The 26,525-nt window shown below is 37.4% G+C and overlaps 1 protein-coding gene across 1 annotated transcript in view; it reads right to left on the reverse strand.

Moving 5' to 3' along the window:
• Window positions 1–827: 827 nt before the first annotated feature.
• The window catches only part of PARG (poly(ADP-ribose) glycohydrolase), a 60,191-nt gene continuing 34,493 nt past the window's right edge, over window positions 828–26,525 (reverse strand). Inside the window, exons 10-18 of the mRNA XM_042862952.1 lie at window positions 21,526–21,605; window positions 18,999–19,059; window positions 18,501–18,576; window positions 17,086–17,233; window positions 11,595–11,673; window positions 10,612–10,720; window positions 7,099–7,204; window positions 2,241–2,369; window positions 828–1,525 (exon numbers count right to left, since the gene is read on the reverse strand). Coding sequence (XP_042718886.1) covers window positions 1,362–1,525; window positions 2,241–2,369; window positions 7,099–7,204; window positions 10,612–10,720; window positions 11,595–11,673; window positions 17,086–17,233; window positions 18,501–18,576; window positions 18,999–19,059; window positions 21,526–21,605 — 952 coding nt within the window. The 3' untranslated portion in view covers window positions 828–1,361. The remainder of the gene's footprint in view (window positions 1,526–2,240; window positions 2,370–7,098; window positions 7,205–10,611; window positions 10,721–11,594; window positions 11,674–17,085; window positions 17,234–18,500; window positions 18,577–18,998; window positions 19,060–21,525; window positions 21,606–26,525) is intronic.

Genomic DNA, 26,525 nt, shown 5'->3' on the forward strand with positions numbered 1-26,525 from the left:
AGTAGGTTACGTTTCAGGCTTGCAGATATTTTATCAGACACCAACCAAAAGGATTTGTTGATACTAGAGCTATAGCTCACTACACTTCCTGCTGTTGTTACTTGTATTGCTCAGAGAGCAGCTATAACTGACCAGGCAGATCTGACACACAAGAGATTAAATTTAGCAATGCTGGCCTGAACTTAAATTGGGTTTAATTACTAACAGAAAACATTTCATTGAATCAACCCTGTATGTAGACCTAGAAAGTTTTTTTCACCTATTTATCTGTAGATTTCTGTAAAATATTAACATACTACAGAAACAATAATTTGGTATTCACAGAGACATTAAAAACAGTTTTTACAGATCTTTTGAGCTCTCTCCAATGTTATTATTCCCACGCCTAAGACAACATAGGTGCAAATTCCTCACAAAACCTTATGTTCTTATCTGTAGCCTGGGCTTTCCTCCCACTGATATGCAACTGGTTTCCACTTGTTTTCCCACAGGTATCTAATGCTCACATGCTGCAATAAGGGAGAACTGATATGAGAGTATCAACAAAATTACAGCAGACCTTAATTCAAATGAAGTTATCAACAACAGTGATCCTTGAGGAACTTCATGTATACTAATATGCTTACGACCTTGTTCAGTGTTGTAACAGATAGCACCAACAAGATGGTTTTAGAAGTTTAATACATGAATGTTTCCTTCTGCTTCTAATTCTGATCACATACCTCATTCTCCCACCCATCTGTTCTTCAGACTGTTCTTCATGATAACTTTTTCTAATTTGACCAAACTAATGCAGTTCTGAAATGCATTATAGCTCCTCCAGAATCTTCACATTTAGCCATTTATTACAAAGTATATCAAAACCAGGACGTTTTAAACCAAATGTAGGAAAATTTGGATAAGAACAATGGAAGTACCACGGCAGTCTTAAGGAGGTAATCAAATTGTTACAACTGTCAATAAGAACAGTAATTACAAAGTTTCTCTCTAAGCTCATTCTGGGGGTTATATGGCTGCACGTACTCCAGCACTAGGCTTAGCAAGAAGTCTAGATACAGAGAAATCTTCTGAAATCTTTCAGCAATATCTTGATCAAAATACAAGTGTTTATAAAACCTCCTGCTAAACAAAGGTGTAAAGCAAACCAGATTTACCAGAGAAATCCTCTCTGTACACACATGAACAAGTTTCCATGTATGAAGCCACCAAACAAGCTATCATGCCTCTCAAAGGTAGATTTTTGGATGTTTGATAACTACCAATGCAATCAATATATATTAAGTTATCCAAGTCATACTTTCCACTCAGCAATTCAAACGAGTGGGAGGAGTTGAACAATATTCCAATTAAACACATTTATCTTAATCATCAAAGCACAACCCTTTTTCTTCATCATCATCTGTAGAATCTGCATAGGACTCAATGGTGTTATATATGAAAGAGTACAGCTTCACTTCTGGTCCTGAAGTAGAACAGGTTCTGCATTCTTCATTGTAGTATCTGAGTAGCAGCCTATAAACATCCCCTTGAAAATGAAAACAAAGAAATATTAAATCATGCTATGAACAACATATAGCTGCAACTGAAGACTAGAAATGCCTGAAACAGTGCCAAGTGATATCTCTAGATGAGCAGTGAAAGAAGAAGTAGACAACTGCACAAGGGACACCCTACTGGTTCCAAGTTTCTTCATAACACAGGCAGACTCCCTCCTCTTTCTGCTCAGCTATCTGAACATTAATTCCCATTTGTACCACTCACAAACGTATTGCAGGTTAACAAGCTTCCTACTTTTGTCCCAGAAAGTAAAGACTCTTTAAAATTATAGTGGGGGCAGTGGGTACACTGCTTTCATTGCATTGCAGCTGGATAACAGGTTTGACTACTATTTTTTCTTACAAAAATCAAACCAAAAGCACTATAACTTAAATCTATACCAGGAATGTATGAGCAGATTTTTATTTAAGCCTTTAAAGTTGTATTAAAAAACTTTTGCAAGTCTTACATCTACAACATCAATATTTTCCAAACTCTGAGAAGAACTCCTAAATAAGCTGTTCTAGGATCCTAGAGGTCAGATGAACATTGCTGAGTTAACCCTGTATCAGAAGAGCTCCCCTGAAAACAGGTGCCAATAAACCAAGACCATTTGCTTGGGCTCAGGACTTGATGACAATAATTCTTACTGGATTATTTCCAGTTATACAGTAGTCTGCATATATGAAAAGGTTTATGCTCACCAACAGTTTGATTCTTCTCACAGAGAAAAGTATGCATACTGTAAATATCTCGCATCAGCTCCACATCTCCAAAGGTAAAATAAACAATATCACGTCCAGACTCAGCAGCTGCCAATATCTGTATTAAGGCTGAAAGAAGAGGGGAAAAAAATGATAATAATACATGCTTGAATGCAAGACAAAACACAGCATAAGTTTTACAGCAAATAATTATACCACTCATGTTCAAGTGAACACTACAAAGCAATGCAAACAATAGATAGAAAATTACTTCTACTTTTAAAGCCAAGCTAAGTATTGAAGTATTCTGATGGAGCCACTAGGCATAATTTTCCAGATAAACAATACCCTTAAAACAAAACAACAACAAAAAAAAATATAAATTTAAGTCTGTTCTCCCCAGCCCTAAGCTGCATACAGCCATTAGTTAACCAATAAACACATCCAACAACATAAAAAAAGCAGACCATCCTGTTATAATCCTGGGTTTAAGCAATTTAGATGAGGTTAGAATAGAACTGACTTTCTCCTCTTTCCTTCTGAAGGAACATAGCTAATCCTTTCATTACATAAGCTATACAAAGCAGGAGCTGACCAATATGGTTTTTTTTAATCTCCCAAGTGGAGATCTATGATTCTACCATGCAATTTAAGGTGTCTATTTTGCCCACAATCAAAGTGCACAGCATGAAATATTGTGTCTTGTTGTGACCTCTAAAAAGGAAGGTCATGATGTCAGCAATGCGACTGTGGTTTATTTCCAGCTTTGTGTCAAATTCCCTGAACCAAGCTGCATCTCACGTTCCGGCAAATGCTAAGGCTATGAAGTAGGCTGGCTTTGCTATAGGGAAAATGAACAAGAACAATCCTGACTTTGGAAACAGACTGTTGAAGATTTACACTAGAAAATTATCTGGGGTGCTGGCCAATAATCTAGCTGAGCCAAGATAATGATCTGCTGCAGTTGGAGAGAGTGGCTCTGGTCCCTTCTCACTGTTTGCTGCTGCTCTCAGGTACTCATTAGCATCTCCCCTGAGCCAACTCCATTCACCAACCTGGCAGAAAAGTCCTCTGACAAGAGAGTAAAAGCTAACTGTTCTCTGCAAGACAAGCAGTTGAGTTGGCTGAGTGATGGGTTTACTGAGAACCAGAACTGATGTAAGGAAGAGCACCTGGGAAGGGGAGCAGAAAAAACCAGACCCTTTGAGGCAGCACCCAACTATTAAATAGCACAGCTTTTTCCCCAAGCAATACTGTGAGGTTGGACTGTCACAGGCACGTATCATCAATGACACATTCCTTTAAAGTTATGTTACATCAGTCCAAATAACAAACTCCCATAAACTATTTTTGCTACTTGTTTCAGAACCTATGGGTACAGCTTCAGTGTTCATCCTCATAATGACTATCTCAATCACAATTAGTTACTGGGTAGAAAAAGAAAGATTTTATTCTAAATAAAACAGCATATGTAGTGCATTACCACCTGCAATAGAAGCTAAATAGAAAGCTTGTCATAGCTCAGCTATGAAACGAGACTTAAAATATTGCATTCTTTAATCAAAAGCCTCGTAGACCCATAGCTAAAATTATAAATTACATGAAGCACATGTGAAATTAATCTCAATCTGGGAATGATATTTAATTAAACTACTGAACCAGCTGTAGATTTGGTAAAGCTTCAGTAGTTCAGCTTTTAAAGGGCCTAATTAAGTAGCTTGCACAGGGGAACAGAATCTAATGAATCTTCATATTAATTCCAAACAAACAATGCAGTTTCGCTTCACACAAGAAATATTACAAGTACTCCACTATTTATTTTGACTCCCTATAAATCTCATGAAACGAGAGTCAAAATTTCTGTAAAAGTCAGTCTTTGAGTATTAATACAATACAGCACCCACTTGAAACATCCACACAGAAACAAGATACAGAAAAGACCACCAGCAATAGACCCTGGGGCTCTCTTGTTCCCTGTGCCCCAGGCAGATCTGATTTCATAGAATCATATCCCAAGTTGGAAGGGATTGTCGAGTCCAACTCCTGGCTTTACAAAACAGCACCCAAAATTTCATTTAACTCTTCAGGAACTGCACCTGAAGGAATACTTTTTTTCTGCCACACTGAGCCCAAGACTTCAGCATAAAATAAATCTTTCAATGGCCTCTTCCTCTTAAACCTTATTTTTTCAGATACATAACACCAAGTCACAAAAAGAGTACTTATTCATATTTGTTACAATTTAAATTTAGGTATTTATGAGATGCCTCAATACAGAAAATCTATTTTGCATTTTCAGTAATAAAACACTTGAAAAAAGCCTTTCAGACAGTTGCACAGAACCCTGTAGTTGTAAATTCTTAAATCATCCTCTGGCTTCAGAAACAAGACAAGATCTTCCAAATTCTCCCAATCAGATAAACATATTTCATCAGCATTTCAAGTCCTTTGTTCCACAGTAAGGAAATATTCCCAGCTAAGCTGAAATATGTCTCATTTATTTATTGGGTTCTTGGTTCATAAAGCTGGATACTTTTTTCCTTCCCCATGAAGGCTTCTTTCTCATCATCTGTGACCTTGATTATAACTATGCTTATCAGATGATCAAAAAAACCCATCTGATACTGCATAATGGAACTTACTTAATTATATCTGATTACATCAAACTACTTGGTTGTTCCGATGTCTCTGTTAGAGATCCAGACAATAGATGAACACCATCATCCTTTCAAACGTAAGAATGTTACACACAAAACACATTATAATCTACGGAAATTGTCGTTTTCAATACACTGCCAAGCCTGTGTGATCAATACTGTTACTTTGGGTTCAATAAATTGTGATACTGATAATCTCAGAGTTTGAAAACATATTCCAAAATGAGGAAATTATGAATCCCTATCAAGTGTAACAGATTTGGTCATAGTGAAGTGAAACCACAGAAAGAATTTGCACTTCAAAATAATCCCATACAGCATTTTAGAAATGGAGAAACAGCTTTAGTAGTTAGGATTGCATGAGAAGCATCTGAAATAAACAAGAGTTCATTTGGTTATCATACATCAAGTACAAACATAGTCTGACAAAACACACAAGCCAAATTACTGTACCCTTTTTGTAGCTCACAATTTACCAAAAAAAGAACTGTCATCTTATTTCCAGTTAAAATTGGCTTGAAGAAAAATGCCACAAATTAAAGACTAGCTCCATGCCCAATAGCACATTGCTATCAATTAATTCACTTTATTAAGTATTGATTTTGCAGAGTCAACTAAGAAATCAAGCTTGCTTTCCAAGAAGAATATGGTTGAAGTGAGGTGCTCTTTTTTAAGGCCTGGCAAAAGAACAGGAGATGACCTGAGAGTACAATCATAACTTGAAATGAGCATTTTTGTAACACTAGCACTGGCTGCTAATTGTTAATTCTGGCACGTGTTGGGGAGAAGAGGGAAAACAAGGTTGACCCGAAAAACAGAGAAAAACTTCATGTTTTAAGCCTTTAGTTTAATTTTAACTTAACTGAAAGTTCACAGTAGATTTATAGACTCAGCAACTCATGGCTCATTTCTTTGTCAGCTAAAACATCTTTTCTTAGGGTTTCCTCCCCAAACGGACTCAGCTCTCCTGGTCTTCGTCAGCTTATCTCGCTTTTGAGCTCTGACTGATAGGCAACGAAGGCTCCAGTATCAAGCCCTCCAGTGAGCAAACTCTATTCTGAAAGTTACATCTAGCACTGAACAAGTAACAACTTGGATCAGATGAACAGTATGGTTTGTGTTTTTTTTTTTTTTAATTGGAAACTCATAAAAAAAAGAGATAATGCAAATCAGAACAAGTATTAAACCCTCCTAGCATGAATCATAATCAAATATGATCAGATCCTACATGTGGTACTCATGTTCTGAACACGACAACCCAGTTTACCTAAAAGAAATCAAAATCAGCTGTCAGCAAGGCAATGAGTACTGACAGAAAAATAGATTCTCAGTGAACAAACCACAGCTGGATAGAAAACTCATGGAAGTTGGTAGCCTAGTGAATGTTTGTCTGATAATGTACCCCTCCGCAAAGTTGTTCAGAAAAACAAATTTTGAATACTTCCCACGAGTTTGAAAATAACCAAAATGTTAACTTTCAGTATAAGTTCCATAAATCAATTTAAACATCAGGATCTGCCATTTCTTAACTTGATGGGAAAAGTCTTACATGAACGTAGTAGGCACGTGGTATCTGCTGCACTAGATACACTCTAATTAAGAATAAAAGAACATGAGAAAGTGAGAGAGAGCAGGTGAGACAGGAAAGAAAGGAGGATGCCTTAGTGACTCACAGCCTCTCTGGCATACTGCAGTCTATCACAGAGCAAGACATAAAACATTGCCAGCAAGTTTCTGAGACCTTCCAAACAAGCAAGTACTTTGAACAGCTTTGCAGAGATATTAATTTTTAGGCATAGGCTGTAAAGACCGGTTCAGGAAGATTAACTGAGGTACATAACTGAGAGTTAAAATGAGAGTGAACTAATATTCAGTATCTGTGATTTTGAAGTTTTCACTGCTACATAAGCACTAAACCTGGCATTTCAGAAACAATCAGGGCTATTTCAAATCTTAAACTGGAAACAGCATAGAAAAACAGCATGCATTTTTAGTATTTAAGGTCACAACAGTCATGTCCAAAGATCAAAGTTAATGAACCAGGTCTATAGACAGTTTAACTACTGTTTGAATACTTGGCTACAATTTATTCACACTGAACAAAACCAAAAAATGTACTTAGCCCCAAAAAAGAATAAGATCAAAAATCAAAATCTAAGTTCATGGTTTCATTTGAATCTTAACCTCTTGCTATAATTTACCTTTTAATCTGGAATCCCCTCCAAAGGCACCACATCCCCAGTTTCCTGTGGCTATTGCAGAGAGATTTTGCGGTGGAACATTGGGTCTAGAGAAGCCACAGTAGGCCTGCAGGCAGACAAGAGTCAGAAGATGAAGCTGACAGGCACATTGGTGCATTATTTTCAAACAACTGAATGATAACAATCAGTACCATCTTCCAGCAATAAAAAAAAAATCAAATAAGCTCAATATACCATTAATCTTCCTTTAAGTTGAAAGTAAACTACAGTAGCAATTAAATAATAAATTCTTTATTTAGGCATTCTTTTAAGGCAAGAATAATTTTGCCTTGTTCGGATCCAAGTTCAAAATTAAACGCAGGTGCAGATTTCCATGGATTTGAAAACTACAGTAAGTTAACAGAACAGCTGGAGCAGGGAATATAACTTTAAACAGTAGGTTTTGTCACATCTTTTTGGTACACCTAAGAGACATGTCAGTTCTGTACTGCTCCATACGCTGTAAATTTTTGGGATGCATTTCTTGGTAAGCGTGAACCTGTCACTTTTACCATTATTATTACTAGTCAATGGTTATCAAAACCAGCTCCACGACATTTATGACTGCAAGCCCAACTGTACATCAGTTGTTCTTCAGCATTTGGAAAGTGGAACTTCCAACTGGAAAAATTATTGAGAGGGACGCTTAGTTTGGATGTCAGGGGGAAGTTCTTCACTACGAGAGTGGTGAGGTGCTGGAACAGCTGCCCAGAGAGGCTGTGGATGCCCCATCCATCCCTGGAGGTGTTCAAGGCCAGGTTGGATGGGCCCCTGGGCAGCCTGGTCTGGTATTAAATGGGGAGGTTGGTGGCCCTGCCTGTGGCAGGGGATTGGAGATTCGTGATCCTTGAGGTCCCTTCCAACCCTGGCCATTCTGTGATTCTGCAGACAGACTTCGTGAGGCAATAATCTGAAGGGACAAGCAAAGATAGAGCTATGACATCTCCTACAAAAGTATCTGCAAATCTTAATGTTGAAATGAGGTAGAATTTTTTCTCCTTTATTCTCACTAACCAAATTCAGACAATATTAATCTTGCATTCAGTTAAACCAGAAACAAATGTCGGCCTCAAGACACCTTTCATGGAACCAGAGAGAACATCTGGTTCTTTAAAAGAAGTAGATGTTAGAGAAATCACATAGGCTTCTAAGAAAAGGCAAGCTGTAAGAAGAATCACTCGCTTCAAGTTGTTTCAATCATTTCTTAATGGCCCAAAATAACAGATGGGCAAAAGAGCCTCTGGAAACAAACAGAGGCTGAGCAATGCCTACTAATAAATCCATATTTAACAGCTTGCGTGCATATACTTACCTTGTCCTAATTTATTTAAAGAAAAAAAAAGTAGACTGCAGCCTATTCTACCACCTTTTTTTTCCCCCACACATGAAAAGTTGTAAGGTTAACATTAATTTTAGAACAAACTGAAAGAACCAAACATACTGAATACAGTTGAACACATCTGATTTGTAAAAACATCAGTCACTTAAAAACTTAGTTCTCGTTACTACTACAGTTCAAATTTCCTTTAAATACTCCCAGTCTTCAAACACCACCTGTCAGACTGACACAGTATATCAAAGCCTCACGTACCTACTGTAATTTATGTTAAAAATCCAAATCCAATCAATAACTCTGAAAATGGTAGGCAGATCATAAATTCACTGGCGTAAATCATTTGCATTTTGTACCAAGATATGGCTTCCAAAATTTATTTACTGTCTCTTTCAGGGCTAATTTCATTTCCAACCAAAAAGCAACAATCTGATGAATGTTACTTCAATCACGAAGCCGAAGTTTTAAGACTAAACTAAAATTAGTCCTTCAGGACTGCACGTCATTTCTGGGAGGAAAAATAAACTGATAAGAATAAGGTATATTCCTTTTCCCTTCTAGCTAAGAGTTAGGAACACACTGCCCTACATTTGAATTTATTTTAAATGCATATAGAATTTCATGGTCTCCTGCACTACAGAAAGCAGGGAACCTCCTAATAGTTGTAGCATGACCTTACACCTAAACCCCTAGCTAAAGCAGCGGCCTGCTGCATCTGTTATCATATAAGCATGCTACTATCCTGTCTTTTTAAGCTAAATGTAAGTATGATAAATAATGTAAGTGCATAAACATTTTTGTGCTCAACTGCACAGTGAAAAGAGTGCTGCATTGCTATAACAGGCCACAGACCTCTCTCTGTCTATGTCTTATGCTAATGTCCGAGGCCTTCAATGTGGACCATTAATCTTATCAACTTACATTATGAGAATTTGCCTTTTGAACTGGAGATTGATACCAAGTATCTCTTGTTATGACAAAATATATAGAATGGGATAAAAATATATAAGAATGGGATACAAGCAAGGACTTTGAAAACATCAGTGCAGGCCAGAAGCTAGTGCCCCAGATTCACAAACAGTTCACTGATGGTAATAATCCATCAGTGCAGAAGCATCACCTCCAAAGATGGGAAAGGACTGCTTTATTTTCAAGAGCAGCAGCAAAAAAGCAATCAGCTGAACAAACAAAAGCCCCACAGACAGTCCAGAGCAGAGACCGTCAGCTAGGAACAACCTAGAAACTCAGATATAACAATATCCCAAATGAGGGAGAAGAGTAGAGAGAAAAGATGCTCACTGCAGTTCCAGCTTCCTTCGTCAAAGATTTCATGAGCTTGACAATCTTGACAACTAGAACCACCAAGATCAAACGCTGTTGGAACTAACTATACAGTTTTGTACACACACAGTTAATGGAGGATAAAGTTAAGGACTGACCGCTTTAAATATACAGTAATCTTAGATAATGTACAAGAACTATCAGTAGGAAATGTGCTGTTTCTGGATGTCAGTCTAAGAGCTTTGTTTAAAGGACTGGAACCAGCCTGATTTATCAATCTTCTACATGTTCCCATCACTACAAGCTGTTTGGTATGTCTATACCCATTCAGTTGCAACAGCCCTTACAGACATTGTGTGAATAGATAGGAAATTTATGGACAGTCAGATCTCAGCTCAAGGTTACATCAATATATGAAAAGATAAATATGTAAATATTTCAAAAGTTTATCCAGAAGATAGGAGAAAAGCAAGTGGTACCATATTTATGAACTGTCACTGTGTTAATACATGAGGTACCTCCTACTCCACTTGAATGAAAGGCTGAATAGGATTCAGCAGAGCCAATCATGGGGAGAGAACATAAAAACATCATTTAGAAGTAGGATAGAGAAGAGTCAGCAAAACGTGTACCCAAATTTCATTTATATTTTTGAAGATTGAGTAAACTGCCCATTTGAACTATGTATCAAAGGATAAACCACTCTGTTTGACAAGCTTCTACTTCAACGAAGTACACTGTTAGATGAACGGTTTTCTTAACTGAAGACACACACAAATACAAAAATATTTTAAAAGGTACTGCAAGCATTAATGAAACAGCCTTAGGCTGCAGGCTGCTTTAAAAAGTGACTGACTTGCCTTGTTGAGCTCTCTTCTGATTTTCTCCGGACCAAACTGATCAAGGAAACGTCTGAAGTGAAATGCATCTATGGCAACAATTTCAGTGTAGCGCCGCTGCCACTCATCCCTAAATTTGGGGTGAGAAGACAAGATGTGATAGTAAAATTAGTTCTTAAATACTGGCCATATAATCATGATCTGAGATGAGCAGTTCCCTGCAGAGCTTTTCCATTAGAAGACACTAGAAAGGTGAGCTTGTAACAACAACGGAGTGCTGACAAAAGCATCAGAAAAGAGAGAAGATTCCCTTATAAATCCATAAATCCTCCAGCCTAGAGTCTGAACGAGAAAGTAGAAATGTGAAACACATCTCATTAAATGGCACTGTTTATTCAGTGCAGAGGAACACTGCAAAGTCAAAAAAGCACTCTGGCTCTTTATCTTCCTCCAGAATTTACAGAATCACCAAATTGTTTGGGTTGGAAGGAACCTTTAAATATCATTTAATTCCAACTTCTCCTGCCTCAGTCCTGGGCAGGGACACCCCCCACTACATCAGGTTGTGCAAAGCCACGTCCAATACAAGATGGATTACTGTGCGTACTCACTGCATAAGCACTACTGGGGAAATAAATGTAAGTGCTTAGAGACTTCTTCTCAGATTCATGATATTAAATCTTATTTTGACACACTAATATCACCTGCAACACATGGTATCACTGTCAAAATTCCTGGGAAGTATATAGTTCTTATAATGCAAAGTTCAGTTATCTTCAGAAAACTCTGGGTTCGATACAGATAATTAAAACCTGTTGATCTAAGAATTGACACGTTGGCAGGTATCATCATGAGCATCAGGAGATAACTTTCTTAGCTTGTTGGCTCTTCTGAAGAAAGTAGGATCAAGCTATAAAATTCTATAGTAAGCCAAATACACAAAGCATCAAATCTTTAAGACATTTGTTTATTCCTTCACTTGAAATACTTATGTGGAACTTCACCTTGGGGTCTTATCTTCATGGCTTCTTGCCCACCGGTAAGTTTCTGCATAACCTGTATACTCACTGTACTGCTCAGTACCTGAAAGACAAATGATTTCCCATATTACATAAGAATACGTAAATATTTTTCTCTTGTAAAATCTTTCATAGGAATCAATGCTTCTCTGAATGGATACACAGCTCTCCAAAGCACTGGTTGAAGCTAGAGGTTCATATCTACACATAACAGTACAAGATCATCTTGAAACCAGTAAGAACTTTTTTTGATGCAGTGTGATGTTGTGTGGTAGATGTTACATACATAGATCTCCTAGGTATGCCATCCAGTGCACATACAACCATGAGACACTTTTCGACTTACCATTGCCAGATTAAGTAGCTGCAGTTTAAACTGAGGGAAAAGATGGAACAGATGTACAGGAAGTGGAAGCAGGGTTGTGTAGCCTGAGAACAACATAGGGACATCGTCCACATGTGGAGGGCTAAGATCAGGAAAGTCAAGGCGCAGATAGAGCTGAACTTGGCAAGGGACGTGAAAAATAACAAGAAGGGGTTCTAAAGGTACACAGGCAGGAGAAGACAGACCAAGGAGAGTGTTCCCCCTCTGATAAATGAGGATGGAGAACTGCTACTGCCTGTAAACATGATGATAAAACAGTCACTGCACTACTAAAACATGGCAATGCTACCTCATCACAAAGTAGCAAAAAGCTGGGCTGACAGCTTAGGAAACAGGAGAGGAAAAATGTCCAGATTTAAAAGCATCTTTAGCAAGCTGTATGTTTCCACAAAATGACTTCATTTCTCTAACGTAAAATTAAAATCTGTAAACCCACAGAGAAGCTCCAAGATAAGAACAAAGCACGTTTCCAGTGCATCAGTCTTACTCTGACTGCTGCCCATCAAGCTTGAGAATGATCCTACATAGGGATATTGTGTTCAAGGAACATTTAACATGTTGTACTGAGGGGTATGGCTTAGTGGGAAATACTGGTGATAGGTGGATGGTTGAACTGAATGATCTTAGAGGTCTTCTCCAACCTTGGTGATTCTTGGTAAGACTGCTAAGCTTCCAAGGATTGCTGCCCAGTAACATCTCTTTTCCTCCTGTTACTTTGTTTTGCTTTTGCTCAGCACGAATCCTGCTCTGCAGTTCCTGACACAAATTCTCAGATATTACTGCAATTCACAGCACTGAAAGTACTGGAAGGCCACTGAGCCCAGCTGTGGTGATCAGTACCAAAGAGGATAATTCTGTAAAAGCCTAGGAACCTACAAAACTACATCTAGTACACACCAAACTGCTCTGCCAAAAAGCCCAGCAGGTTATCTTGACAAGCATCAAAGGCTGTAAGAAAGTAGCTTGTTAAGACCTAGTAATTTTAGCTATTTCTGCTCTATTATGCAAAATACCTTTCCAGCCTTTACTGAGACCAAGGAGAGCATTCTAGAAGTGTCTTGACTCTTGCCCTCTGTTAAAAAGCCAGCTTTCATCCTGTCTAACCAAACTTCAGGTCCTTGCTTCAAAATCCTGGGGATGGAAAAATGCACAGGAAAACCCTGAAGTAATGCCATAGCAAAATCAGGTTTTCCTATGCACGGCTTGCAACCTCTGAACAATTTTGAGATGAATTTCTAATAGATTGATGAGAATACCTCATTTGGAAAATTCCATCTCATAAGGGCACAGTTTGGGCACAAGTCACCAATAGCATAAGAAAAAGATGACTTCAAAGCAATGCCTTAATCACAAACTGTGCCAGCAATTACACCTATAAATATAACAGAAAAATGGTTTACAAAGACCTGTGAGCATTTAAAGTAACCGACAGCACAAAAAATATGATTAATCAGACAAGAGTGATGCCTAGTGCATAGACTGGTGATATTCTAAGAAGATAAATGTTTGAATTTAACCTCAAAGGTTTCAATCTCTAAATAGAAAAAATATATATAACAACAGCTTTGAAAATATCAGAAACATAAGACTATTCAACTTTTAACATCACCTGCCAAGGGAATCTGAATGCTTGCTTCCTGTAGGCTCAAGCATATGAAACACAAACTGTTCAAAATGTTTAAAATGCTGCTTATACTTTGAAACATTTCCCCTATTTACACAAATCCATTGTAACAGATTTATCAGTGCTTCTTGAACTCCTCTGCCTTATTATCCACTCATTATTTATTTACATTTTATAGATGATTAACCACACCAAGAACAAACTCCACCCAAGGCTATTCTGAAAAGCCACTAAACAAAGCGATTGGGATGGTAGGAGATTGCTCACTAGAAATTCACTTTCTGTTGCAAGACTGAAGTCAAAATAATTGTGATGGCAGAATATGCCTATATCTGTTCTTCCACTTCCTTACACACAATTATAGGCAGCTTAAATATTCAGAAATCAGCCTTCTAATTGAATTGTAGGCTGTATCTATCATCAGTTAAGACTTTTCCTGACCTAGCCAAAATTGAGATTTACTGATATGCTTGAGCAAAGTGTCTGAGCAAATAGTAAGAAAAGACAAACAAGGGGAGTGCTTGACCTTTCTGGCAGCCTCCAGCTTCAACTCGGAAAAGGAAGCATTTGTGGTCTAACATATGGAAAGAAAAGATGGGACGATGATATTGACAAGGACAGATTAAATGAGTCAAAGGATGAAACTTGCTTTTTTCAAAGCTTCATTGCTTTCATTAATGTTTATGAAAGTGCAGCGTATGATAACAAAAGCATCGAGAAACAAACAAACAACTAAATGCATATATAGAAAAATCAATAAAAGAGAAACTCAAATCACACAAACACTAAATTCTTGTCCCAGGAACCTAAGGCTTATTAAAATCAGTGGGTCTTCATAAGCAAAGCACTGGAAATATGCCAGATAAAAACAGTTATTCAATGGGCAGCACTTTTGCCTGTGAACCACTGGGATAAAAGCTGCTGCTGCAGGGAGACTGGATGCAATACAGGATAAATTGGACGTGCTAACGTTTGATGAATCTCTTTCCTCAAAGCCAAAAAAAAGCCAAAAAGCAAGCTACTACATAAACAGAAGCTTACCCAATCTCAGAAGGAAGCATATGCAAGTGTAATTAAAAAAAATGCACTCTTAGTGAAACTTGCAGACACAGTATGAGAACAGTGACATCTCTAGTGCCAGTGTGCTTATGGGACCGTGTTCATGAAATCCACCCTTCTCAGACTCCCGTGGTTTTGCTTTTCCATTGCATATGATCTGTGTGGTATTATAAAGCTCCCAAGGATGGAGGAGGAAAAAATGCCACGCTGTCCCTCAGGTATTTTGTCTGAGCACTGAAGTATCAGCACCTTTAGCTACACAAAAAAAAAAGGAGTACATGTAAAAAGCAAGGGTTCAATTTTGTAGACACTGATACGAATGTCTATTTACTGCTACGGGTGAGGGGAAGATCCTGCTCTTTCAGTCAGTTCTTCTGGCCCTTATACTGTGCCAGCATTAGTCATCTGGCTCTTCAGACAGTGGCACGATCAGCCAGCTAATCAAGCTGAAAAACATTTTTTTCCTATGAGTAAATTTTCAGCTGAACTAATTACCTGATCTAGTTTATTGCATGGATAATGTGCTTAGAAGTCTCTGAAAATGGCCATTGTTCAATCTGTAGACTTAAAGCAAACACAGAACACAGCTTCACCCACACTTAACACTGTCTGGATATATGCCAACTGAAAGGAAAATAAAAATAAGAAAACAAAACAGAACAACTGAATGAAAAACAGCCACACTTTTTCACAGCTCTATCAGAAATGTACTTGTAAGAATCTTTGGCATCACTGCTGACATTTCAGTCTGTGTAGAAGAACTTTGTGCACAACCAGTTCCATATTCATTACAGCATTGATCTTAACCAGATACCACACAATCACAATGAATTTAATTTCTCTCCCATTTCTCAGACTCTTCTGCAAACTTAGGCTACGGAGTTATACCCATTAAGCCACTGAGACAAGATGCATTACAAAGATCATAATTCATCAGGAGGATTGTGACACACAGTAGAGACTTGGCTATGAACTAAGATGGAAGAAATGCAAGAAGATGATAGAAGATCCATTTCCATTGAAGAAAAATATTATCACATACACTAAATGCAAACACCATGAAGTGCAGTGGCTTAGGAGAACTAAGAGAATGTCTCTGCAGTCAAAGAACACCCATTGTTGTCTGCTGATACCAAGTCACTGTTGCTTTTTTTTTCCCCCCACAACGGAATGGAAGAAATTCTTTCAAAAATTCATTTAGTGTTTCTCCCAATCCATTATGACACATACTGATAGCTGCACTTTTTTTACCCTTCCCAGAAGAGCCTCGCCCAGAGGACAGCACTTCAATACGTTGATTTTATTATATCATCATATCCAAAATTCATGACAGCAATCAGTGCTGGCCACGAGTTTTCTGATTTTTGTTTTTCAGTGAATCACTAAATCAAGTTTACCATAAAGATGTCAGAGAAAAGGCACTGATTAAGGCACAGTGGAAAAACAAAACAAACAAAACACTCTTAGAAAGATTACAAAGGTTAAGACTGAAAACCATGGAGGCTTTGTAGGCTGAAAAACAGAGTATACCTAATCTACCACTGTATTTGTCTAGAAGATCTCTCAATAAAAAATGGCTGTAAAGAAAAAAAAGTTTAATTTTTTTCCCCCCTCCTCCAGTGATGAAAGTGCATCACTATGTGTGGATCCAAGACATAGGCAGCATTTCCTGGACCTCTCCTATTTCTGCTAGAGCCATCAGCTATTTTGGCACTATTTTGATCCAAGGAATAATAAATCTCTCCAAATTTTAAGACAGACGTTAAAACCAAAGGAAAAATCTCTTCAGTGAAGCACTGGACAGAGGTATCTCCATACTCAACCTCTCAACAATATACTGCATACACAGTTAGTTTTAACATTGTAAGTGACAAACACAACTTGCCATAAGTACCATGAATGTGTGTTTGTAACTTCAAAGATAAACATCCTCAAGAGACATTTCCTCACTTTCTATCCTTTTTAAAGGATGCTGATTTTCTTCTCTTCCACTTCCTCCTGTTTGGTGACCAAAAGGCAGCACAAACTTTCCAAATTGCAATAAGGAACAAATCCATCCTGCTTTGACACAACAGAAATATTACCCACTAATAACTGGTAATTGTGACTTCTATTGCCCCAAACCGTTTTCTAGCTAGGTCTAAAAACGCATTTCAGGATTCAGCATCCTATTACACAAGGTTAAAAAAAGTTTTATGTAACACTTGTCTACTTGCCATCACTTGTTTTCATTTCCTTCACCAAATGTCTAATGGAACAGTGGCCCCACAGTCTTAAGAGGTGGGGCAAACAAGAAAACTCATTGAGAAATGAGTACTATCTTTTCCTGCAGAGTTTAAACGTACAAAACTTCAAGTTGAAACACGTTTTCTGCAAAGAAAACCAGAACATTTACTTTAAAGACTAACCTGTGATGATAAGACATTCGTTGTGATCCAGTACTTCAGTGATGAGCCTTGATACAATCAGCTCTGGGTTGATTAAAAACCGAATTTCTTCTTGTACCAATCCTGCCCCGGTGACACCACCACCAACAAAACGGTTTGCAAAGTCAACCTAACAGGAATATATCCAGGAGCATTATGAGACAAGCAAAAAGCGTAAAATCCTTTCATTTAATAAGGTCAATAAAACCACGTACAAGCTTCAGCTCTATTGAAATCTGCTGCTATCACTTAAAAATAAGTAACAGGACAGAGTCTGATTAGCAGCAGGCCTTCTTGATTTTTTCCCTTTCCTACTTTGTGAGAAGAAACAAGTGAGATATTATGCAGCAAAATAACATTATGCATCTCAAAGGCTCTGAATTCATTTTTTTGAAAGGGCATATATTTAAAAAATGAACAGCAGATCACAATATCCCTTTTGCATTTTAGGGACACTGAAGAATCATTAAGTTGTCCTTTAAGAAGCTTCCTGCCTTGGCTGTCCACACAAAGCACTTTTAGATCAGTACTGGTCCACATCAGTTGTTCTGTACTTAGAAGCTCTTACAAATTCTCCTTGAAATGCACTTGAAAAAGGTACATCATTTTGACTGCTAAGCTTTCTGCCTGAAACTGTGAAATTCTGGACTCTCATTTTGGCTGCAATAACATTTTTCATATTACATTTTTATATAGACAATAGTTTAAAAAGCAATTGCTTTATTAAAAAAAAAAAAAAAAAAAAAAAAAAGCAACTACTATTTATGCAAACTACTCGCCCATAGAAATTTATAATTAAAATAAGCTTACTCACATTTTCCTGGCTACAGATGTTCTATTTACTTATTTATTTATTCAGTAATTGAACGCCAGAAGACAGACTTCTTTCTTTAAGCTGATTTGACAACTGAAGTATGTTCCTCACTATCAATATGGACAGGACATCCTCCTTACCAATCTATTTCAGCTGACTGTCTCCCAGTCTGAAACAGTGGTGCTGCAGCAGCAAGAAGTCTCCTGAACTACTGACCTGGTCACCGTCTGGGGCACAACAATCATTTCAAAAGCAAAACAAAAACAAAACAAAACCCCTTGGCAGCTCATAAAAATTACAGCCTGAAACTTTTATCTTGTCAATCTTTGATTCTAGCTTGAACCAAAGGACCTGAAGCTGTCCAGGACTTGTGATTTTCTGTCACCTACAGGTACATGTAACAAAACTCAATGAGCTAGGGAATACTGATGGCACTAAGACTGCCTGTGGAATTCATTTTGATCCTTCATTTACATGCATAACATTTTGTCATTTAAACCAAGTTTATATAACTTTAAGCTGGCAGACCACAAAAATGACATAAGCATGACACAAAGCCACATCTACTGTTATATACACTTACCTGTAGCATGCCTTGTCCATTGCTTTCAATAGTGCCCTCATAGGTGACATGCAATCTAGACAGCTTTTTCTGAGATCTTTCATTGAGGAAAAAATATTGCACAGAAAAAAAAATGATGACAGAATCTGCACAAAGACATTAAGACAAAACTCATCCAAAATCTACCTTCTTTCACACCTTAGCATAACGTAGTTAAAAAATCTGAAGGATTAAGTAAAATGTATTTGCCTTTCCAAAAATTCCCTTTTTACACTCTCAAGCATCAAAAGATGTTACTGTTCTAAAAATTCATGTAGGACTTGTTGGCTTCACAGGCACACAGATAAATGCACGACGTTCAAATTATTTGTATGCTTTCATGCACTTCCTTCCGTACATCTCACTAAAACAAACACGTTTACTGTGATCACTTGCAGGTCTGAATCAATTCAACATGATGGGATTCAGGTTAGAGATAATTTAAATTAATCTTCACATTTAACAGCATGTGTGACTTACCTTTCCCAGTCTGGAAATTCTTGGAGACACTGCCTTGTAAACGTCACCAATCCAGTAGGTTCTACAGGGAAACCAACCCCGAGGAAAAAATATTAACTGCTAGAGCTTTTGTCCCTACACTGATTACAACATAATTCCTGGCAGAAACAGGAGAGATTAACTTTGCTCAAAAGCAGCTTTGAATCTTCCCCTGGCAGCCTGTGCTTAGACTGAAACCACTATGAAGGCCAGAATCACTCTCATTTCTTTGCAGTTTGAGTATGCTTTCAAGGAAAAGCTGTGTGTTAAATGAAAATCACTTGAACTGTAAACACTACCAAAAAGACCTGATGGTCGACATGAAAGTAAAGCGTGCTGTCACTTATGGCAGAAATTGTCAGCCTCTGTAGGTGTCTGTTTTTAAACCCCAATAGGCAACACAGAGTATTCAAGCTATGTGTGGACAAAGCAGCAGCTCATATTTCCAAACTACTATGTAAATAAAGACAGATTCCAAATCGAGCCATTACTGTCAGGATCCTAGTGAAATTCACCCTACTTCAGATGCAAAAGACTTCTGCACTCACAAAAAAAAGAACAGCTATTTCTCACTGCAGAGAGAATGCACAATCACCATCTCTCCTTGCTTTACTCAAAATTCCTGTTGTGCTACAAAAAGAAAACGTCAGCCTCTTATTAGAGTCATCCTAAGAAAAACTCCGTTTGGTCTCATTTGTTTGATACAGTGAGTCTATTGGGCTGGCTTGCAGAAAACAATGGAAACAAATCTAAAGCACAAAGTCTTTCAAATGTGTTAAATATCGCTATGTTTTCTTTAAAATTGTAAGGTTTAAGGAGACATCGAAGGGAAAAAAAAAGTTGCTTTCTCTTCAAAAAATAGGATACGGATTTCAGAAATCGAATGCTTTTCTACAAGGGAATTCGTATCAGTGGCAACATTTTCATAAATTAGGTATTCACCTATTGACAGAATCTTCCACTTACGTGGCCTCCTCTGTGCTCTTTTACACCTGAATTTTACTCTGAATTACAAGGAATTCAGTTACCATTCACAATAAAAAAGAACTGTGAAATTTTTATGGAGCTATGTTACTTCAATCTTATTAATGTCTTCAAAGTAAAAAAATCCCAATAAATGGGGTCTTTTAGAAGTATGATACGAATTTTCAGTTCAAGAAATGAGCACGCAAAAATCTCACTAGACTGCTAGATGTTTTAACATTAAGTAGTTCTCATTAAGCATGCTTCCAGTAGAGCTAGGGACAGCAGCACAAATTTGAAATTTTTTTAATTGAAGTATTACAGGCGAGCCCCCATACTACAGCTCTCCTCATCTGAGCACACAGATCACAATTCACTTTTTACCCCAGAGATTTATTTCTATTGAGACTGCTGAGGTTTGCTTGCTAAAACAGGAGGTAGCTGCATTTAATTAGACATGAAACAAAATAATAAACTGATGAACTGAATAATAAACTGATGGAACATATGAAATAAAGTTTTTTTAATGTGTAATAGCTTAAAATTGTGGATTTTTGTTCCTTTTAAGAACAAACTTTTCTGAGAATATGGTGTCAACAATGTAAAGAAAACGTCCTATAAATAACACTATAGTAAGATATTGCTGCAGATGTAATATACCTAGCTGCAGCCAAATCCCTTTCTCCTGAAAAAGGGAATTTATGAGCTCTGCTACAACGTTCTCAAAAAATAAATGTTTTTTTTTTTTTTTTTAGGAGCTTAGGTTTATGCTCTAATCAATGGTAACAGCAGAAGATCTGACTAGGCATGCTAGGGAAAATTCCACACTCATTTCTAAAGGAGCTGAAGACATCTCACATCTTGCTATCATCTAATTTATTTTCAACTGGGAAAACTTTACAGCAGCTTTGCTTTGGAAGAACAGAAGCAAAAAACCTGAAATGCCAACAAAAGTAAGGAAAAATCGCTTTGAATTACAAATGCTGCAGTCAAAGCACCAAGCGTGCACACTACAGGAAACCTGAAGACTGTACCAAAATCCTTAAGGATGGTATGGAACTGGTGATTTTAATGACCACACGTGTTAAGTTCTTCCTACATTCTCACTCTGATAAGGTGCATCAAGTCAATGCATGTACATTTTCATTTCTTACATACAAACAGAAAATTTGTATAATGCATATAGAAACACACACACTTTATGTACAGCATATATATGTAAATAAGGAGGGGTGAAAATATAATCTGAACCTACATATGTATATGGATATTTTACACAAACACACCCATCTCTGAAAAAAGAAAAAAAGCAATGAAGAATAAGCTTCACACAAAAAACTGAATTACATGTGTTATCTACATCATCTACACATGACAAGTGACACTAAAGAGTATCAGCATACTCAGCATGCTGGATTTTGTTAGATACTTCCACCATAATGCTGCATAGTCATTCCTAAATGTAATGGGATTAAATTCTCTATGTATGCTTTGTAGCTTAAAAAAAACAAAAACAAAAACAAAAAAATAGAAATGAAGTACATACTTTTTTCTGTGACTCTTCTAAAATAGCAGAAAAGGGTCTTAAGTTTCTCAGGCTTCCTTGGTGACCGTCCTTCAAACAATCTGGAAAACAAGGCAAAATTAATTGGATTAGATTTCAGGGATGCACAGCATAGTTGTTACGTTGAAAAACAGTCTGCCCTCCTCAAAGTCAGCCACTTCAGCATTACACAAGTAGGATAACACTTGTTACAGAGGCACCAGTCCTGAAATCTACACAAATACTGAGATTGTACACTCCCAGCAGGAGGCATATTTACACGCTTATATATGTAGTGCACTTGAAAGGCAGAAGGCCAAGATTTGTTTCAAATAAATCTAGTTTTTAGGTTGATCTGCTAGATAAGTTTCTGATGAAGGTAATAAGGCTGATTTTGAATTACCAAAAAGTATAATTTCAAAAGGAAGATTCAAAAAATCTACCAGACTTATTTTGCAATGACCTATCTTGGATTGAAATCAGTGACCCAGAGGTGAAAACACACACACTGAACACCCCAGGATCCAAATGCTTTACCCTACTTACAGCTGAGTGAACTTCTGAGAAGAACTAAGGCAACTACATTGCTTTCATGAACTGCATGGTACTAGCAGCATTTCTAAAGAGATTAATCCACCCCCTATAGAAATGGCTTTATCCGCTGGGCTACTCCTGGCATTCTCAAACTCATCTGTAAAAAACTAAGCATTAAAAGGAAGCATCCAATTTTTAGCCATTAAGTGAATGCATGCTTTTAAGGTTAGCCGAAATATTTTTACTGCATCATCCCTCTTCCGGCAACTGGAACGCACATTACTTAATTTCCCCTCCAGCAAAGTGACAAGGCATTGTTATTGGCAATACATAATGGAACTTAACTGGGAGGAAGAACAGTGAGGACTTCAGAAATAACATCCTTTGAGCAGGAAGGTCACCGAAAGATGTCTGATACAGTGAAAGCCCTGAGGATGTAAGTTGTAACACCCCTACCAATCCTTACCCCCATAAACCACGAAACAACAGTGCAAGTAAAGCAATGACACAACATTATTCATTTGTTTCCATGCATCAAAATGTCAATCTGCCTTTAAAAATGGAATGCTGTCAGGCAGACTTAGCTTTCAGTAGTGAACGAGGATGGGATTTTTAGTATTCAAAAATTCTTACGCAATATCTATTAATTCTATCTATTCTTACGCAAAATCTATATAAAGAAGCTGATTTTATAGTTGAAAAGATCTTCTGAAAACCTTCAGCCTTGGAACAATCAAACAGGACTTCATGGCAGCAAGTTTCATGTGTATGGCCTTGTTCAAAATGGACCCATCTGCAAGGTCTAGGACCATGTTGTGCTTGCTTACCTACTAAAGGACTCAGAAAAGAAAGTTAAGGCATGCATGCAGGTCTTGTCTAAATGCCTAAGTTATCTCTGACTTTTTATCTGGAAGTCTTACTCGGTACAAGTCCTTTAAACTGGTTCATTAATATACTAGGCCAGTCACACATTCAATGGCTTTTTCTCGCCCCTTCACTTCAACTTGCAATCACGCTTACGTTGCAAATTCTCAGTAGTAAGTTCTTCACCTCACAAAGGTGTTACATGATTCAGCATACCTAGCAAACTGTGCAGGGAGAGTCAACAGCTGAAAATACTTCGCTTGACAAAAGGCAGATCAAGCTAAATGGCAACAGGAAGGGACATGAACTTGGTAGGTAATTGTAATGAATAAAACCAAAATGTGGTTGCTGTCAGTAGGGCATTTCAACTAAACACACTTACACACACACACACACACTTTAATGTATATATATTTAAATCTGAGATGTCTAGCACTGGCCTGTCTTTTCTCGCAGTAAAAGCTGTGATAAACAGCTTTTTTCTTTCTCTCCGGGGATCAAAGCTACAGTAATGCCAATTGCTTCTGAAAAATCTCATTTAGAGAAGATTTATTCCCCAAACACATTCCATAATTACAATAACGATAAGAGAGATCTTATCTCTGTATTTCTGTTCTAGCCAAGTAACACTGTGTAAAAAATCACAGGGAGGCACAAAAGAATTTAGAGAGGTCCCAGCTCTGACACAGGCATTGTGCGTTGCAGGGGGTTACTCCCCTTGCAGCAGGGACAGAAAAATACAGTGAGGTTCAAAAGTCACCTGTATTTTGGCCTAGGAGCAATATGCATCCTGTAACCATACATCAGATCTTTTACTGCAGTCAGCACACAAGGGGATTTGTTTTAAAGGCCACTTGCATCAGTGGAAAAATTCTGACATGTTTTAATATGTTAAAAATTAGTAATATACCTTCATAGGAGCTACCTATCTATTAGAGGTTACTAGTATTAGTTCAGTTAGTTCTTTTACATTTCCAGAGAAACCACAGTATCACAGTGCATCCAAGCTATACTAAGGTCAGAAGTAGAAACTGAAGAGAAATGAAACCATAAACCTTACACTCTATAAATACATGCAACCATACTGTCTTAGATACAGTGTACATAACCAGTTATCTCTGTGAACACAGTAATGCATGAGAAAAAAACCAAGAAATGGCCTAGACCAGCTCCCACCAATTTAAGAGAGGATAATATTGCAAAATTAGGAACATCTTAATCTAGGGCACTATTTTGGAGATCATCAGTTATGAAACATTATGGAAGGTTTTATTTCTGGTGCAAATAACTCTGTTTTGGAGAAAAAAAAGCTATATGAGGACATCGACAATATATACAAATAAATGCTTCTTTAAGTGCTGGAACACAGATTCTACTAAAAAAAAAAAAAAACCCTAACCAAAAATATAAGTGGAAACCACATAACCAATTTACTGACAAGAACCCAAGGCCAAAAAAAACTTTAATTCGAATTAAAGAATTCAGCCAAATGAAGTGCACTTTAAATCAAATGCAAAGTACTGCAAGCCCCACTTTCAGCTGAAGCAACTGAAATATTACCTCTAACTGCATACGTAAGCTATTTTTGCTCTGCACAAGATGTTCTTACTGCCATGCAGCTAACTTCCACTTAGCAGGAGGCCAGACAGCAGAGCACAAAGCTTGTGGGGCTGACCACCAAACAGAGCTCTGCAGTGATGCTAATCAAATAAAAGATGTATTAGCAAAATATGCCTATAGGGATACAGTTAGGTGTTCTGACAAGCCAAGGTCAGAAATCCAAAAACAGAAGACAGTAGATGTGCCAATAGCATAGTAAAAGTAGTTTGTTAAGTCACTGTGGCTACATAAAAACTTTCCTAGGTAATAATGAGAGTCCCACCCCCAGCCTCTACCTTCCCATCCACAAGCTGGGCTCTTTTGAACTTTTCAGAGTACACTCATGCTTCTAACTTGCAAATTGAACCTATTCTAAGACTCAGAACAGTACAGAATAGCAAAATACTTGAAAAATGAATAGAACAGGTGTCTTTGGTTTCCTGTCTTGTTACGTTTCAAGTCCATGTATACATGTAGGGGTGGAGACACACTCAGATGTTACCTTCCAACTCTTATTACTCTCCATAAGATCAAGGGCTATTTACATCTAAAAGCAGAGAATTCTCAATTGCTAACAATCTCTACACGGACTGCTAAAATTTCACAGTGAATCATGCAACCCTAAAAGAGAAACTCATGATGTGTCAACTGGCACAATAAATGAATCATTTAGGATTACGTCAGTTGCATCAGGGAGCACGGTGAATCATCCCTACCCTCTTTCTCCTGCAATCTTTTTTCCTCCATGAAGATCCGAGAGAAAAATAAAGGTCTTCCTTTTTCAAAACGTTACCGTATTCAATTCAATACCGTAAGCAATCCTTTTTCTAAGCTTTCATTTGCAGAGTTGGCCAAAATACTTCGTCTCAGTAACAGTTCCGTCATAATATTATTTGATATTTTTCTTCAGTTGTGCCTATGATAACTTCAGTCACGTGTATATTTAAGATTACTTGTAGACAGCATATTCAGAGGGTAGGCAATGTATAGGTGTAAACATAAACAGAGAGAGAATCCCATGGAATACGTGATTTGTATGTAGAACTTATATATAATTACATGTGCATATACAATTGCACAGGATCTAGAACAATCTCTCTCAACATCTGACAGCAAGTCAGTCTATCATATACAATCAATGGGAATTACCTTAGTTACCTGTGTTCTTTGACTGAAGTATCTTCTGAGAAAGCTTTTTCAATTGGTTGTGTATTGGGGGTGGGGCTCCCACCCACACAGAAACATCCAGCCACATTTTAAACCACACTAAAATTAAATCACTTAAGCTTCACATCGGTGAAAAGACAGAATACAGTTCAAGCCAGATACTGTCTGAAGACTTTTCTTAACAAGTGGCACAGCAGCAAGAGTTTCACAATTACCATTACCACTACTACATTTCCCCTTGCCAAGAGAAACACAATATTTCATTCCTCTTTCTCATGCATGTTTCATAATGCATAGACCATATTAGCACAGTAGTACGTGTATAAAATTTATAAACAAATGTGCATATAGTAAAAAAAAAATGTACATACATCAGAAATTTCTTTTCTGATTAAGGGTGTGTGATGAGAAGAGTTTGGAGATCACTGCCCCAGACAGCTTTAAATACTTAAAAGTCAATCACATGATTTAAGATGAGGAAATTAGAACAAATTGAAAACAGCAAGCTCAATATAAAATATAGATCCTTTCTAGGAAGTCCTGTTGCTATTGAAAGTACTTTAAGTGAGAACTACAATTAGGGCTTTTCAGAATACTAAAGCTTCAGTAATGAACTTTGGACATCGTATCAGTGTGAAGTAGATCAGCCCAACAAGATGACCTGCCCTGAGATGAAAGGCAGATAAACAACTAGTGAGCACAAAAGGAACTTTCACCATCTCAACCTTACACATACTGACAGGTTTCTTAGTTCCAGCTGGGATGGAATTGTTCTCTTCAGAGTGTCTGGTGTGACACTATGTTTTCATTCTAGGAAAAGCAACAATGATAACACACTG

Source organism: Lagopus leucura, unplaced genomic scaffold, assembly GCF_019238085.1.
Source record: "Lagopus leucura isolate 7727_CA_CO unplaced genomic scaffold, USGS_WTPT01 Super-Scaffold_739, whole genome shotgun sequence".
NCBI classification, from domain to species: Eukaryota; Metazoa; Chordata; class Aves; order Galliformes; family Phasianidae; genus Lagopus; species Lagopus leucura.